At 50.2% G+C, this 17,736-nt stretch overlaps 1 protein-coding gene across 1 annotated transcript in view; it reads right to left on the reverse strand.

Annotated features, from left to right (window-relative positions):
• Positions 1–17,736, reverse strand: part of LOC119391684 (uncharacterized) — a 63,189-nt gene that overhangs the window by 29,599 nt on the left and 15,854 nt on the right. The window contains exons 3-7 of the mRNA XM_037659347.2: positions 11,408–11,575; positions 9,171–9,326; positions 8,849–8,986; positions 1,999–2,178; positions 320–488 (exon numbers count right to left, since the gene is read on the reverse strand). Coding sequence (XP_037515275.2) covers positions 320–488; positions 1,999–2,178; positions 8,849–8,986; positions 9,171–9,326; positions 11,408–11,575 — 811 coding nt within the window. The remainder of the gene's footprint in view (positions 1–319; positions 489–1,998; positions 2,179–8,848; positions 8,987–9,170; positions 9,327–11,407; positions 11,576–17,736) is intronic.

The raw sequence follows: 17,736 nt of genomic DNA on the forward strand, positions 1-17,736 counted from the left end.
TTCCGACATCTGATAACGACGTCTTGAATATCGAACTCTGACCGCGTGCTGTTTGTCAGTTTTCCTAACGCTTTATCCTAACAGTTATCCTAACGCTTTATTACACGAAAAGCAAGATGGCGCCGACGAAGAAGACGCCCGAGCGAATCAGTGATGATGGGTATTTACAGATGAGGAAGATAAAGTCCAATAAATGCCTACAATATACCTTTCTCATTCGTTTTTTCTACATTAACAAATTACATGTCGCTATTTAGCATAGGCTGAAATTTAGCGGCTTGACGCGTAGATTACCGTTCGGAGTCAAATGCACACTCACCTTGGCTTCCGTAGGCCTCGAGAGTGCGGGACATCGTGTTAAGCGCGTCATCACGCAGGCCGTAAGAACTCAAGTAAACTTCGTATCTGCTGCGTTTCCCCGTTATGTTGCTTTGATTGGTCATGTGGTAATTCAGGTACCACTCGACGTCGTCCTTATAGAAGACGAACTGCGAGCACAAGCATAAAGTAAGTTTCGCCGTCCATCTACGATATTCTGCGCCGTACGTAATAACCGTTTTCTGGAGTTTTACGTGCCAAAACTGCGCGATACGTTGTCACGGCATTGAGTTCGTGCACGTCGCTAGAAGGGGTGTTGTGATCCGCCAAAAGATAGCCACGACAAAAGCCCAGCGAGAGACCGGCTATAGACGCTTGCAATGCACTCGTGTACACTTGCTGATGCATAAGAACAATGTACTGTTTGTTCGATAAACGAAGAATAATTGCGGCAGTTCACAAGAAGGGCCTGTGATTTTCTGCACGCATTGCTGTACATTAATCACCGCTGGAACGCCACGATGATCTTGCAAGAATTAAGAAAGTTGTTACCGATAGCCTGTTAAGAAAATATTAGACATAAATTCTGGTATAATGCGCTTTTCTTGCTCCTCACTGTTGTTCACCTACTGTAAAATAGATGTTTTAGTCTCGGTAAGCAGCGACGTCCCGGCTGGGAATGTATACTGTGCGCTGTAATTACTGCAACATTTCGGATGATATCGGTTGCAGGAAATGCGTACGCACGCACGAGCAATCCGTGCTTTGAGAGGGAAAACGGAGAAAACTTCATATATGATCACGATGCTGTTCAGAATCACCCTTGATTACGCGCCATAAACACTATGCCCACGCGGCATAAACCTACACGAAACAAGGAGAGAAGATACAAGATGGGGAGTTGTCCCTGTCCATTGCTCTTATCTCGATTTGAGCCAAGTATCAAAGTCTCTATACGGTGTGCAGTATACTCAACTCAATTCAAGCCTTACTCAATACAGTATATGCATGGACCGACCGGCCACGCAACACGTGCAAGTCGTCACTCTGGATTTGGCGCTAAATAGTGCGGAACAAGTGGAAAGACATCGCCTAGGTTTTTGTTTCCCTTTCTACTTATTCGACTCACTTTATATAACGTGGCTTTTTTTCAGTGTTATGACTATAGGAGTAATGCATATGTATACTGTGTTGTGAGATAGTCCGAGAGTCTGAGCACACCAGCTGGAGTGTAAGTTTTAAGCGTCTCTCCTGGTGCTCAGGCGGAGAGGCTATAGCTTCAGCTTTTCTTCTCTAGTTAGAAAGTTTGAATCACTTGCTGTTAAGTTCACTTTTTTTCAGATGTAAACATTTCTGAAAGTACGTAAGATTGCTGCAAATGAAACCTTCCCCAATTGCGAAAAATGACGATACCGATGGTAACGAAAACGACTACATGTATCATTTTTAACGGTTATAACGTCCGATATGGCTGTCGCTAACAAAAAATAGGCTTGGTAACAACTCCCTAATACGCGAAGGCTGAAGTACCCCGATAATTAAGCAATACGCAACACAACCACATCCTTGCTATTTAAGTGAAACCAACAAACCTCACACGAGTTCAAAATCAAACATTCGATTCATTGTGAACGAAAGAACTTTAGCGGCCTTAGAGAGTATAGATGAATCCATTCGCACCGATACAAAGCGCTTCTTGTTCAAGAAGCGCATCCTGTCGACTTCCAAGGCGAGCAGCGCTGGCATGTGGCACTGTAGCGAAAGCATCACCAGAGCATCCACGGCATCGTATGAAGCGTCCTCAGTCATGTTGAAGAAGTCCAGTCCCTTAGAGGCCAGCCATGACCGTAGATCAGCCATCTGCAGCGCGACAGATAGCGCTCACCTCTTAAGATTCGCATGATCAGGCAGCAGCAAAGGTTGTAATTGTGTTGTATAAAAAAAAACGGGCTCACTCCCTTATTTCTAACTGCTGTCGGAGTGGCGAGGCTTAAGCGTTATGTACTGTCGGCTGTAAATTGTGCGGGATCTGCAGTGCGTGGCGCAGCGACAGAAAACTGCATTGCTGCGCCACCCACCGTCGCACGGCGTGCTGTCGAGGCTATCGGCCATGGCCTCCGCGAATAATTCGGGCAAATGTGCGTTGGCGTAGCTAGGCCCGTACACTCAAACGATCGCGAAAGGCGATAGTATCGCGTTTGGTGACGTAGAATCTTATGCGTTCAATAAATGAAGAAACACTTGTCTATGACGTCATTGTTGCATTGGCCGTTGGTGTTATGAATGTCTCACAACATAGCAGTGAGCGTACTGTACGAGCGCAGAGCAGCCCGAGTGCGGCGTTTTCGAGCGTATGCTGCCTTCTACGCGGTGGCCAGTCTCGGCTGTGGCTACTTGAAATATCGGGCGTGTTGAAAGCACTTTCAACGTTTTTTGTGCAATTTTTTAATGCACAGTGTAATATTTAAAGAATGCAACGTTGTGTGAAATGTATTTTTGTTGAGAGTTTAACACGGCGTACTAAGAGAGTTCAGCTGTAAAGTGCCGCCGCAGCGACATCGTCTGAACATCTCAAACATGTTGCCGGCGCGCGATAAACCACATGAGAAACACACGGTTCATGTTTCTGGAACGTTCAAACCACGAAAAAACACGCGCTGGCAAAGAACGAGTACTGAAAACACCCCAAGGTAATGCTGCGCACTTCCATCGAGGATTGAAAAAATTGGGGGACCCTTAAGCTTCGCCTTTAAGAGTTGAACGCGATAGCGAAATCCGGCCCCTAGTGCGCACTTCAACCACTAAGTGCATACTTATTAATGTGTATTGTTACACACACACACACACGCACGCACGCGCGCGAATTTTACAGGCTTTCGATCTAAAGCAAGAGTCGCATGGCCTCCACGATATACGCCGCGCGCTGGCCCTCTCGGATGCCATGAAAAGTCGAGACATATTTCTCAATGCCTCACAGATGGCAGCACATCATCTAGCGTTTGCTGCGTTGGCTTGATATGTTTTCCTCTAGATGAACATAGTTGCCCATTTTTATAGCTGTTTGAAAGTTCGTGTGTGTATTTAGCGGCGATGGCTGCACTATCCCGGCGTTTTTCGACGTAGTTTGATGGCCTCGCGAATGCGCCTACCGTATGGGCTCGTTTTCGTCGTGACACCTGCCGAACAAAATGCGTCGAGACTCCTTTCACTACATTACATTTATGTAGTGTTTTTTGTCCAAAGCAGCTGCAAGCAACATCGTGGTTTTGTGGTAAGACACCTGCTTGCCACACGAACGGCCTGGGTTCGATCCTCATTGGGACCGAAGATTTTATCGTTTATTTTATTTGCTACTTTCTCGATTTTTCGCTCACGGATGATTTTTCGCTCACAACCAACGTGCCGACGCCGACAGCGGAATTTCTGCGACACGAGCTCTCTAACACTACCGCGTTAATACTAGAAGCTACCATCTATGTCATTGAAATGCTAGACTTCATCACCACCGACGGTGAGGAGTTGTGTTCGTTTATTCCAGGCATGTCAGGAGCGCCGTAGAGCACCGTCACGTCGACGGAAACACTACTAGCGCCTCACTTTTCGGTTTTTCGCAATAGCCAATCAGCGCGCACCAAAGGCGATACTTTGCGATTGTCGCCTTTTGCGATCGTTTGAGAATACGCCCCCTAATCGCCGAGGCCAGGGCCGGTAGCCTCGACACCACGCCGTGTGGCGGTAGGCGGCGCAGCAATGCAGTTCCTACTAAAGTCACTGTAACGGGAAAAGTACCGCGTTCCTTTTCTCTTCGCCGCCGCGCCCTTTCGGCGGCTTCGCCACATAAATGGTCCAGCTCGCTCGCCTCGCTAGTGTCCTCCCGGCCGCAGACGCACGGCGCTTTAGAGGGCGATTGTTTTTATAGGCTCAGGAAAGCGTACAGGAACATTACGACATCCCGTATCGTTTTGAGACTTCATCGAAAGCCTATCGAGGCATCGAAGAATGCCCGGGTAAGGCTCTCTTTGCCATTCCCAGCGGGAAAAAGGATGCCAAAGGACGGGCTGTGTGGCTGCACAGAATTAGGCGGGAAAATTTTGTTCCCGCGACTGATACCCGCATTGTGAGGTAAGCGCTTCATTGAGAATTCGCGAATGTTTCGGGGAATGTTGGCCGCCTACCCTGCACTAGTGCAGCTTGTTCGCGTGGTTGTCGCAGGAGGTTCATGCACAATACATTTTATTATGTTTGGCGTAAAATTGACGCCTTTGGGCTCACATATAATGATAAGCGCGCCATGAAAACTGACTGCTACAGATTGGTACTGCCTGACGTGACTGTATGACGAACACAAATAACAGTGGTAGCATATGAAATAATGGCTGATGTTCTCGCGGCCGGTTCGCTTGCTTGATATGCCCCGAAATCGGTATTGCGTGACGTGACTGTATGACGAACATAAATACCGTGCGGTAATATGAAAATAATGGTACGCATGTCATGTAACGGCATGATGTACATGCCATGCTCATGATGCACTCTGCGGCCGGTTCGCTGTTTGATATGCACCAAAATCGGTATTGCGTGACGTGGACTGTATGACCAACAGTAAATACAGGCGGTAACATGAAAATAATGGCACGCATGTCCATGTATGGCATGATTTACATGCCATGCCCATGATGCTCTCGCGGCCGGTTCGCTTGTTTGATATGCACCAAAATCGGTATTGCGTGACGCGACTGTATGACCAACATAATACCGTCATGATTTTCACGTTACCACTTGTCATTCGTGTTCGTCATACAGTCACCTCACGCTATACCAATTTGGGTGCATTTCAAGCTAGCGAACCACCCGCCATCGCAGCATGAGCGTGGCAAGTAAGTCATGCCGTACATGACATGGAAGTCATGATTTTCATGTTACTACCTATCGCTAACGTTAGTCATACAGAAATAGCTCGTCATAAAAAATTGGTATATATGCATTTCATTAAACGACCGCGAGCGCCCCGAAACCATGTCGTGTAAATCACGTTTTTACATGCATGTCTGTCAAGATTTGCACGTTATAACCAGTCACTTATCGTCGTCATACACTCTTGTAACGCCATGCCAATTTGTTGTGTATCAGCTATCGAAGCGGTCGCGAGCGCACCATGAGCGTGGCATGTAAATCATGCCGTACATGGCATGCTGTCATTATTTTCATGTTATCACCTTAATTTAAATTTGTCATACAGTCATGTTATGCCATACCAAATTTGGTGCACTTCCCATTAACGAAGCGGCCAGGACAGCACAAAGTCGGGACGGATAGATAGATAGATAGATAGATAGATAGATAGATAATAGATAGATAGATAGATAGATAGATAGATAGATAGATAGATAGATAGATAGATAGATAGATAGATAGATAGATAGATAGATAGATAGATAGATCGTACAGTAGTCCCAGAAATTCGCTAAGAAATGCTTCGCATTTAATAAATGCAGACAGCCGAGCGCGTAAAATTGCCGCGCAGTTCGCATTTCTTTATCGCATAGTACGGCGCCGTGCGCATGTAGGCAAGTGAAAATTGCCGCTATTTCTTTCCTAATCAGTCAGAGAACAACGGTATGCTTCATTCGGGCTGCAAAATCGCACGCAATGCGTAAAACATGCGTTACTCCACGCGAAAATCAACACCGCAACCGCCGCAGCTTCGGCGGGCTGGACCAAATATGGCGGCGCGCACGACTGTCCGCGTACTTTCCCGTTCCAGTGACTTTAGTTCCTACAGCAGCACCTCGCTGCTGTAGGAACTAAGGAAACGATGGAACATGTACTGATTGAATGTGGCGATATTCACCCAGGTATACTTGTGGGCACGAGTCTACAGGAAGCCTTGGGTTTTAGGGACAACAATGGAAAGCTGAACACGTCCGCGATAGAAATAAGTAAGAGACGGTTAGAGTATTGGTGGCAGTAAAGTAGAGATAAAGTACAAAAATAAATAATGGGGGGGAAAAAATAAGGTCATTCTGCCTTAAGAGGCAGAGAGATAGACCGTGAATTTATAATTTTTTTTGGTATAATAGATAGATTTAATCAATGTAGACAAGGTATTAGGCCAGCATGAAACAAGGAAGTTTTTTTTTTTTTTTTTCTTCGAGCATGGTGGCAGACATGTCACCGCCCCGTTATAAAGGGGACGCTCATAGCATCCATCCATCCATCCATCCATCGCTTCGCCACGCGCTGCAGATCTCGCACACTTTTGCGGCCGACAGCACGAATGCTCAAGCTAATACCTTTAAACATTCCTCAGTACTTACGCATGAGCAACTGGATTTAACATTCCAAATATACGTATGGAATGCCCATTGATTAGTATCGACTACGTTGGCTTTTGATCCACCCCCAATTTTCAGCACCTCGTCGTTTTTCTTTCATTGATCCCTCAACGTAATACGGCTGCTGTAGCCGCAAATTGGGCATTTGAGCCCCTGTTCTGCCGAAAAACTCTAGATCCACTAAACTGCTATGGCGAATATTTGCCCAGGTCCTACATTCTTTGCCAAACGAGTCGACTCGGATGGTGGCGAACATTCATGGAACATTATGCTGCCGCTGAATGGTACACATTTGTGCGGTCTATCAGCAGAACTACAAGGAAGAAAAGTGTGTTTTCAATTAGGAACGCTTAGGAACATACAAAGCTAACTCAACTTCATTGCTGATGCCATTTTCTTCCAAGAGGCGTGGCGAGGAGGAGGAGGAGGAGGAAAACAAATTTATTTAAAATAAGGAGAGGTTTCGGGGGCCGGTGGGCGGCTTCTGATGGTCGGTGCCCTTAGTCCGCTACAGCTCAGAACTCTGCCGCCGTTCTCGCCCTTCGGAACAGGGCCCGTTGGGCTTCCAGTCAAGAGCATGTCGAGATGCGCCGAGCAAAGGGGATAGACGTTGTTTGAACCGGGTTTATTATGCGTGGTGCATAACGTGCGGTCATTCATTACGGGCGTTTTTTGAATAATAGTGGTTTACGCATGGTAGAATGAAACGAACAATGCTTCGTCATTGCTGATATGATTCTTCTCGCTGACCGGATCTCGCAGTGCGAACTCAGTACGAAAGAAAAAAAAATCAAAGATCAACTACATTGCATGCACCTCCGAACTTCATTCTACTGTTTCCTGACGAAAAAAGCGCGAAATGCTTGAAGATAAATTGCTTATTTCTGGGCATAAGCGCAAGCGAACGTGGTTGGGCATGTGTATTGTCACGTGGTCGTAACGGTGAAGAAGATGGCACTCTGGATATCAAAGACGAAACTCTTTATTGGGGCGAACTTGTGCCCATGAAACGAAGAGTCAAAGTACAAGCAATACACGCTGTACACTGATAGCGGCGATCAGAACGTCGGCCCTCGGTAATCTGCGGTAAGCTGCGGTAAGGCGCGTCGGCTTTTATATGTGGCATCGAAGTTTCCAGCCTTATCGCCGGTGGCAGCGTCATTTCCAGAAAAAACTCTACTGCTCGCGTTGCGCACTCAAGCTTATCGGAAGATTATAAATAATCTGGCAGGTTCCAAGACATTCGGGTACTACTTCACACATAACTAATCAGCGCAATGGAATAGGTTTCAAACAGGAGAAAATGCCTCAGACAGGCTGGCCTAACGTTTCAATAGGAGGACCTATCTTTGTCAAAGGCGCCTTGTCATCCTTGGCGTGTTAGTTTTAAAGGGTTAGTGAAAGAGGAGTGTAGAGGGAGGAGTGTAAACCTTGCCACGTTTTTCTCTTTCCAGGCAAAAATTACCAACAGCGACAAGCGCCACCGCTGGACATGACGTCCTCACTAACCCTTTAAAACACGCCAAGGATGACAAGGCGCCTTTGACAAAGATAGGTCCTCCTATTGAAACGTTAGGCCAGCCTGCCTGAGGCACTTTCTCCTGTTTGAAACCTATTCCACTCCGTGTATCCATCTGTCGGCATCCTTGACCTTGGAAATCAGCGCAAAGAAGGACAACGGACAAGGCGATGACAACAGACAGGATGCGGCGGTTTGCGCAAAGCAGTGGTTACACGTTTAAAGGACCGGTTACATCAAAATAGATAAACAAACAGGTAGCCGTATGCACAAGAAAAGCCCGTTGCGAGATGCAATGTTCACCTTCACAATAGCTACAGGAAATTGATAGTTCCCCACGCTGCTAGTACAACGTTCGCAATATATACTTTCCGCACACACAGCTAAATATTGATGACCTTGCTCATTAATGACTGCGCTTTACCCCGACGATGAACCCCTTGTTTCACAGAGAACCATTTGTTCTCTCCAACGGGTTTTTGTTGTATATTCTCTTGGCTTTATATCTTCTGAAGAGCTGTAACCAGTCTCAAGTGCAGAGCTCTGGTCTGCATGTTCGCAAGGAAATGGTCTGTCGAGGAGACACAGCTCTTTTATCGCCGAATAGTTATCAGTAAGTTAGCGGTCCTTTCAGAGGCAGCTGAGCCCAGTACACGTCGCACACGAAAGTACCGACCTGAGTGTTCAGTGTGACGCCAACATCGATGCAAGCCTGGAACATGCCGGCTGCTTTTTCCCACGCGCTCTGGCCTATTTCTGGGACTGTCGTTGACTTGAGCTGCTCCTTTAGGGTACCTTGGATCTTTTGCTCCACCTGAAGGTGTAAGTCAGAAAGTTGAGAAGACGGAGACTTGAAGCTACGAGAAATCGGGAAGGGAGGCTGTTGCGGAGGGGGTACAAATGGTGCAAGAGAGGTCGCGAAATGCTGACAGTTGGCGCATGGTCTCGATAAGTTTCAACAGTACACGGCTATGTCGCATGCTACTAACTGGGCTTACCGCAGCGAACATGTTCGCGTCAGGTCCGTGATAGTTGCCGCACATATACTCGTAAAAGTCGTCGCAAGGTTGCACACTCTGGTTCATCGCTGCGAGCATCTTGTCGGCGACGAAGCGACACTCGACCGTGAGGCATCCGTCCGGTTGCGCAGTCACCTAAGGTGCAAATGAATTGATCGCTCAAGAAAATGACACCCTCAAAAATAACAATTCAAATGCATCAGCAGGGAATGGTTTAAGTGGTCAAGCCGTGTTTTTTCATCTCAATGCCTCGCGTGGCAGCTCCATCCACTTTGCACTTGCGAAACTTCTCTTCATTATTGTTGGTGTTCTTTTCTGCCCATATCTCAAGCAAAATGTTCAACGTCGCTTTTTTTAAACTTTTCAGAACTTGCTTTGTTCGGTTTTTTATTTCCCTAAAGAAAATTCGGTACACAGTAATTTTTGCATTGGTAATCAACAAGTTCTTAGTAAAGATGTCGCCATCTGTTGCGTTTCCTTGGACTACATACTACGAAAACCTCACGGCAGTGTAACTATTTTTTTTTCTTGTCTTCTGTTGCGTTTCCTTGGACTACATACTACGAAAACCTCACGGCAGTGTAACTATTTTTTTTTCTTGTCTTGCCATTCGTGGTGTGACTGACGTCCCCATTGTTCTAAATGCGTCATTTATTTGTCCTTCGGGACCCCATATTCCTTCTTTAGTTTGCGTTTACTACTTTCTAATTAGGCTCGTGGAGACTTGAGTGGGATAATGCAGGGTCACTGCATTCACAAAAAGCTCTTGCGCTGTAATGGCTCACAACAGCAAATTTCAACGAATCTAAACATTGGACATATCATTCCGAAAGCGGCCTGCCAGTGAAAGAGAGCACTTGAGAACAAAGTGTTGTGAATTTTACCCTAGGTTCGCTCGTAAGATGGTAAATGCTTTGTTGCAGTCTCTCACATAGGAAAATATAACCTTTTGGCAAATTAAATGCTTGTAATCTTAACACCCTCTTCTCAAGAAGGATGTGGTACACATAGATAGCTTTACTGAACCATCCAGTACAGCCTAGTGAACTCAATATAACAGATATATTACCATATGAATGCCATATGCTATGGAAACGTTGCAAATAACGCTCAAGATAACTGGCAGCCGAAAATTAAATCGGCCAGATGATATCGCGAGCTCCTTCTCCTCAGCAGTTTGTGAACATTCTTGTCACTATCTTTCTTCTAGCTCCTATCGTTTACAGTTCGCCTATCGTTCCAGCGCTTATTAACATTAGACTTCAGCTCTGTTTTGCCTTAATATGAGATGAATCAAAATATCTACAGCCCATCCACTCCGTGAAGATGGTCTACGTCTAAGCTGTGTATGCGCGCGATGAACCTTCTAGCGGCATTCCTTGCAGTGGCCCTAGCTGTCGTCGTCTCTCTCCCTTTTGTGTTCGTCTAAAAATTCGCGCTGTTTTCCCTTCTTGCACAATCAACCACTTGGACAAGCCATAACCCTAGCATGCCCTCAGTAGTAACGGCAGCCCTTCGTTGCCGTGTTGCCATGATTTCGAGATCTCGCAGGTCGGAGTCGTCAGCTCTCCGCTGGCGCTTGGCCTCCGCTTCACGAGCTCTATAGGCGACGTCTATAGCGACGTCTACACGACGTCTATACACGACGTCTATAGCGACGTATACAGCGACGTCTGTAGGCGCGAGTCTATACGACTGGCGAGCGAGATCACGTGGTCGTGAATCCGCCGCTAGATTTGGAATGCGGGCGCTTACGCCTGATCGCTCAAAACGAGATCACGAGTCCTGCCGGCTCAGCCGATGGCACCCACCTGCTAGGAGTGTTTTGCGGACGCTGACGGCTACTACTACGGCCCCTGCTAGACTAAGACGGCTTCGTTGTAACAACGTGCAAATATTCTCTGTGTTGTCACGAGAGCCAAAGGGAGCGAACAGTGGCGTCAAGCGTGTACAACCATAATACGAGCATTATCGAGGCTGTTCCATCGCTCTTCCCACCGGGTGCCACGCATTCATCTGCAAAAGATTCCCACACCTGACAATCTCTGCAAATTGCATTCTATGCACAGACTCTTCGTGAATCCGCGTCGCAGTCAAGCTGTGCCATGCATTGATCATTAGAGCAAAGAGAGCTCGAAGGTGATAGTCGACCTGCACCTAACTTGCAGGGATTATATTAACGGAATGTCAAAAACGCCGGCACCAAATGCACTCACCGTAGCTTCGTTGTGAAGTCTTTTCGGTGTCTTCATGAAGAGCATCCCGAGCACGGCACTGAAAAGCGCTCCGACCAGGACGCCTCCCACGGTCAGCGCGACGACGACTTCCGGGCGCCGCTTGTGGCCCAGCCGACGCTGGCGAGCATTAGTGTCCGAGCCATTCACCTGCGCATTATGCATTATGAACCAGGATGCCTTGCCACAGTGTTAACACCGCAAGGCCTGGATGTGGTATGGACTTTCAGAACAAATGCGTTTGCTTGGGATATTTAAACAACGTTACAGTAACACACGTATAAGGTACACAAGCACGGTGACTGACTGCAGTCAACGAGCTGGCAGTCAGCAATCGTCCTTGCGTAGTTTTTTAACACGAAAATGTTATGTGCCGGGGTCCAACAAGATTTCACTGACATCATTTCCGTCACGGATGTGACGTCGGTAAAATGCGCATGACCAGATGACAAAGAAAAACACATGTCAAGACGTTTATTAACGGGCACTCAGCGACGGCGCACGGCAGCGACAGTCAAAGCGGGGCCGACTCTCTGCACGAGGGGCGTGCTCTCAGAGAAGAGAACGACCCACTGGAAGGCGCTCGACAGGACGACCCATTACTGAGTAGGAATGCTTCGCTACAATTTCCCCGGCTACGAAAAGGGAGCCGCCTGGCGACCTAGCAACTTGTCACTATGAGCGGGTCATGGTAGGGCTTCAGGCGCGCCACGTTGACAATTGTCGCGCCCTCGACGGCGCATGTCCAAAGATGGGTCGATGGGTTCGATGAGGTAGTTCACCGGGGATGTGCGTTCGACGACACGGTAGGGGCCTTCGTATTTGGGCAGTAGTTTGGAAGAGAGGCCAGGTGCAGTGGTAGGGACCCGAGAGCCATACGAGCGCTCCAGGAAGGAACGTGGACGCAGAACTGGTGGTGTCACCGCGAATACTTTTCTGCCGCTCTTGGCTATTCGTAGTAAAGGTCTTGGAGAGCTCGCGACACTCCTCAGCAAGTCTGGCTGTGGCAGAAATAGGCGCACATTCAGATCGATCGGCTTGTAGGGAAGGATTGTGTCAATGGTGTGCGACGGGTGCCTGCCATACAATAAGAAAATGGTGAGAAACCAGTAGTGCTCTGAGGAGCGGTATTGTAGGCGTACGTGACGAAGGGCAGAATGACATCCCAATTCGTGTGGTCGGCGGCGACGTACATCGAGAGCATGTCGCCTAGCGTGCGGTTGAAGCGTTCGGTGAGGTCATTCGTCTGCGGGTGGTAAGCAGTAGTGTTGCGGTGAACAACGTTACACTCTTTGAGAATGGCTTCGACGACTTCCGACAAGAAGACACGGCCTCGATCACTGAGCAGCTCCTGGGGTGGACCGTGACGCAGCATGAATCGGTGGAGCAGGAAGGAGGCCAGCCACATCGCTCGCTGTAGCCGCAGGGAGGGCAGCAGTTTCAGCGTATCGCGTGAGGTGGTCTACAGCGACGATGGCCCAGCGGTTACCAGATGACGTCAGGGGAACTGGCCCATATAAATCGATGCCAACGCGCCCAAACGGTCGGTCAGGGCAAGGTAGAGGTTGCAGAACTGCTGGCGACAGGTGCGTTGAAGTTTTGCGGCGCTGACAATCGATGCAGGAGCGAACGAACTTCTCCACGTAGCGGTACATCCCTCGCCAAAAGTAACGTTGGCGAATGCGGTGGTAGGTTTTCGATACCCCAGGGTGGGCACACTGCGGATCAGAGTGGAACGATTCGCATATATCATAACGCAGACTGCGGGGTATTACTAGTAGCCACTGGCGGCCGTCGCCGTTGTAATTGCGTCGGTGGAGCAGGTCGTCGCGAACGGCGAACGGTGGGCTTGACGACGCAACAAGCGAGTGGATGGTGTGGCCGATGGATCAGTCAGCAAGTCTATCAGTGAGGCAATCCATTGATCCTTGCGCTGCTCGGTAGCGATGGTGTGAATATCGATGGAAGGAAACGACAAAGTGAGACGCTGAGTTGTGGGCATTGTCGTCAGGCAAGGGAGAGCGCGACAGGGCGTCGGCGTCAGCATGCTGACGTCCGTTGCGGTACAGCACGCGGATGTCGTAGTCTTGCAGGCGAAGTGCCCAACGGGCAAGGCGGCCTGAGGGATCCTTCAATGACGACAACCAGCACAGTGCATGATGGTCGGTCACGACATCAAATGGGCGACCATACAAATAAGGTCGGAACTTTGTAAGGGCCCAAATGATTGCCAGGCATTCTTTCTCCGTGACGGTGTAGTTGGTCCTCGGCTTTAGTAAGCGTACGACTTGCATATGCGACAACATATTCCGGGAACCCAGGTTTGCGCTGCGCAAGGGACAGCACCGAGGCCAACACCGCTGGCGTCCAGTGTTGTACCTCTGTAGGGGCCGTAGGGTCGTAGTGGCGTAGAATGGGAGGAGACGTCAACAAACGACGGAGCTTTGCGAAAGCGTCGTCGCACTCTGACGACCACGAATTGAGGGGCCCGCTTACTTCCAAGGAGCTTCGTCAGCGGTGATATGATAGTCGCGAAGTTTCGGATGAAGCGCCGAAAGTAGGAGCATAGTCCTACGAAACTGCGCAGTTCTTTGACGGACGTAGGTTTGGGGAACTCTGTCACGGCCCGAAGCTTGGCTGGATCTGGGAGGATGCCGTCCTTGGACACCACGTATCCTAGTATCGTCAGCTGCCGTGCTGCAAATCGGCACTTCTTGAGATTCAGTATGTAGCCCGGCGTCGCTCAAGCGCGTCAAAACCTGCCGCAGGCGTTGAAGGTGTGTTGAGAAGTCCTGGGGCGGAAAACGACGACGTTGTCGAGGTAGCATAGGCACGTGTGCCATTTCAAGTTGCGCAGAAACGGTATCCATCATGCGCTCAAAGGTCGCAGGCGCATTGCACAGCCCAAACGGCATGACGTTGAATTCGTACAAGCCGTCGGGTGTGACAAACGCTGTCTTCGGTCGAGCGTCATCAGCCATGGGGACTTGCCAGTACCCTGAGCGCAAATCGAGCGATGAAAAGAACTCTGCTCCTTGCAGGCTTGTCAATGGCATCGTCTATTCGAGGTAGGGGATAGACGTCCTTACGGGTGATCTTATTGAGTCGTCGGTAGTCCACACAGAACCGCAGAGAGCCGTCCTTCTTCGCAACGAGAACGACAGGAGACGCCCACGGACTATTTGAGGGTCGAATAACATCGCGGCGAAGCATGTCTTCGACTTGCTCGGTAATTACACGACGCTCTGTTGGCGACACGCGATATGGACGTTTGCCGCAGTGGTGGTTGGGCGCCAGTGTCGATGCGATGCGTGACAGCAGACGTGCGGCCGAGAGAAGTTTGCGCTACAATCGAACGAAGAACGAAATTCTTCCAACAGGCATAGAAGCTGGGAGCGCTCGAGCGACGTAAGGTGTTCAGCAACCGAGGAACCAAATAAATCAGCGGGTGACGATTCAGATGTGGAAACAACACTGAGCGAATGGGAGTTGGCGCAGTGCGTGTCACCCGGTGCGTCCATAACTTGTGCGTCTTCGAGGGCTTCAGCTCTGCTGAGACATTCCCCTTGCACCAACCTAACAATGTACGGTGATGGGTTCGTAACAAAAATGTCGGTGTCGCCCTGAATGACTTGCCCGGTCGCAAATGGCACCAACAAGCCTTTTCTAGTGAAGACTAGGTCAGATGGAGAGAGGAGTGCAGCGGCGTCGGGGAGACCGGTGCAGCAGACTGACACAGCCGTTGACGAGTTTGCAGGAAGTGTGGTGTCGTCTTTCACGAGGTCCCTTGGTCACAGCGGTGGTACTGTCGCCGGCGTCAAATCTGAGAATGTGAGAGCTCTATTTCGGCTGGTGCGCAACGAATTACGGCGGCGGCGTGACGGGCGGAGAAAAGCCCATCCCAGGATGACGTCGTGAGAGCATGAGGAAATTATATGAATTCGACGGCGTACAGAGCGTCCTGAATCACTGACACGGGCTGTGCACACCGCTGTCGGGTGAATACTGTGAGCGCTGGCTGTACGGAGGGAGAGCCCGGAAAGTGGCGTCGTCACTTTTCGTAGTAGTCGGCTAACTTTAGCGTCCATAACGGAAACGGCAGCTCCAGTGTCTACAAGGGCCGATGTGCGCACACCATCTACAAACACGTCTACTACGTTTGATGGGCTTTGCTGAGGGGCTTTGGCTGTTCGATAGCGTCGCAGCCCTTGCCTCTTGGACTGCGACGACTAGTTTTCCTGGTCTCGTGCGAACCGGACGAGGCCGCATCGGTGACAGTGAGCGGCGTCGTGGGGACGGTGAACGACGGGTAGATGGACCTGGGCGTGACGTCGTTGACATAGGCGGCAGCGGGTCATAATACGGGCGGCTGGACTGGCTGGTGACGGCTGATCCGACTCGAGGCGGCTGCACGCGGGTTGCAATAGCGGGCTACGTGACCGGCGCAACCGCACGCAAGCATATCGGGCGGTTGTCGGAAGTGCGCCATCTGGTTTGCCGGGGCTAGGTCCCATCCACGTGGCAGACGCGAGGGACGGGACCGCTGCTGATATGGACGACTGCATGGTGGACTGCAGTCGGGAGCGTATTGATGATGTCGGCGTACGCAGCCGGCACACTCGCTTCGAATGCCTGAGGCCTGGTGACGGCTCCAGCGTATTGTTAGCGGGGGCACCACAGGAGCGCTGGGGGCGGCCTGACTGCAACTTGTGCGTAACTGAGCGGCGCAGACGCAGGAGGGGGCTGGTGTATTCCGGCATAACCTCCGCGATTTCCTGCTCAATAGCCCGGCGTAGGGGAGGCAGCCAGTGTGGTCGACGACTGTACAACATCCTGCGGGTGAGAGGAGGCCAGTAAGGAGAACTGGCGGGCAATTTCCTCCCGGACGAATGACTTGATTTCGGCGAGTAAGTACGGAGTGGTCCGACACGGCCGACAAGCCAGCGAGATCGGCGTCGCGTGATGGAGGTCGACGCGTCATCAGCCGCTGCCGGCGTAGCTCCTCGTAGCTTTGGCACAGGCGTGATGACCTCTGCCACAGTGCGAGGGTTTTTGGCGAGTAGCATGGTGAAGGCATCGTCGTCGATGCCTTTCATGATGTTCCGGATCTTGTCGGCTTCAGACATGGTTGCGTTGGCTTTCTTGCACAAGTCGAGCACGTCTTCAATGTAGCTCGTGAAAGACTCGCCAGACTGCTGGGCTCGTTCACGTAACCGCTGTTCGGCTTGCAGCTTGCGAACGGCAGGGCGGCCAATGACGTCGATGATGGCGGTCTTGAAAGCGGACCACGTAGCGAAATCGGATGCGTGGTTGTTGTACCATAGACTTGCCACACCCGCGAGGTAGAACGAGGTTGCTCAGTTTGCCTGCCTCGTCCCATTTATTAGGGACGCTCACACGCTCGTAGATCGCGAGCCAGTCCTCGACGTCGGTGCCATCCGCGCCGGTGAAGGTAGGAGGGTCGCGGATGCGGGGGACACCCGGACATGGCGTCGGTGCAAGAGGAGGCGTTTGCTGGGCGGCGTCTTGAGTCATGGTAGCAGGCACGGTACGGGATCGAAGCTCCAAGGGCATCGAATGCGGACCGTAGTTGTTTAAAGGGCACAGCACTCTCCACCAAATTGTCAAGACGTTTATTAACGGGCACTCAGCGACGGCGCACGGCAGCGACAGTCAAAGCGGGGCCGACTCTCTGCACGAGGGGCGTGCTCTCAGAGAAGAGAACGACCCCACTGGAAGGCGCTCGACAGGACGACCCATTACTGAATAGGAATGCTTCGCTACACACAGAAGAAAATGTTTGGTTCATTTGGATGACTTGGGAGTCGAGCCCACGACATCTCGGTCCGCGACGTTAAGAGCCGAGCGCTCTGCCCGTTTCGGTAGTCTCAGCGCATCGGAAGCTGGCTCCCCGATTTCCACTCTATTTCCTTTCAATACAGTTTGAGTGAGTGCTTTGTTTCAGTGAGAGAGACGCCAGCAGGCAGCAGAACGTCTTCCCGCGTTCGCGGCTTAAGCTACGAGCTCTGCCTCTTACGTTCCTGAAGCGCTGTGTGGAGGCCCGTAGCCGGGGGGGGGGGGATAGGGCCCGCGCCTCCCCCCCCCCAAAATTTTGGTGAAGTAGATGTTTTTACCAAACATAAACAATAAAAAGTGTTTTTCTCAAAAGTCAGGTTTTCAGCAAGTGTCCCCCCCCCCCCCCCCCCGAAAAAAAATTCTTGGCTACGGGCCTGGCTGTGTGGTAGTGTACGCTTGAGCAGAAGCGTAGGTTACCCATTTACTAAATAGTGCACACCTTGTCGTTTCTTTCC

The sequence above is a fragment of the Rhipicephalus sanguineus genome, chromosome 4, assembly GCF_013339695.2.
Source record: "Rhipicephalus sanguineus isolate Rsan-2018 chromosome 4, BIME_Rsan_1.4, whole genome shotgun sequence".
Taxonomy (NCBI): Eukaryota; Metazoa; Arthropoda; class Arachnida; order Ixodida; family Ixodidae; genus Rhipicephalus; species Rhipicephalus sanguineus.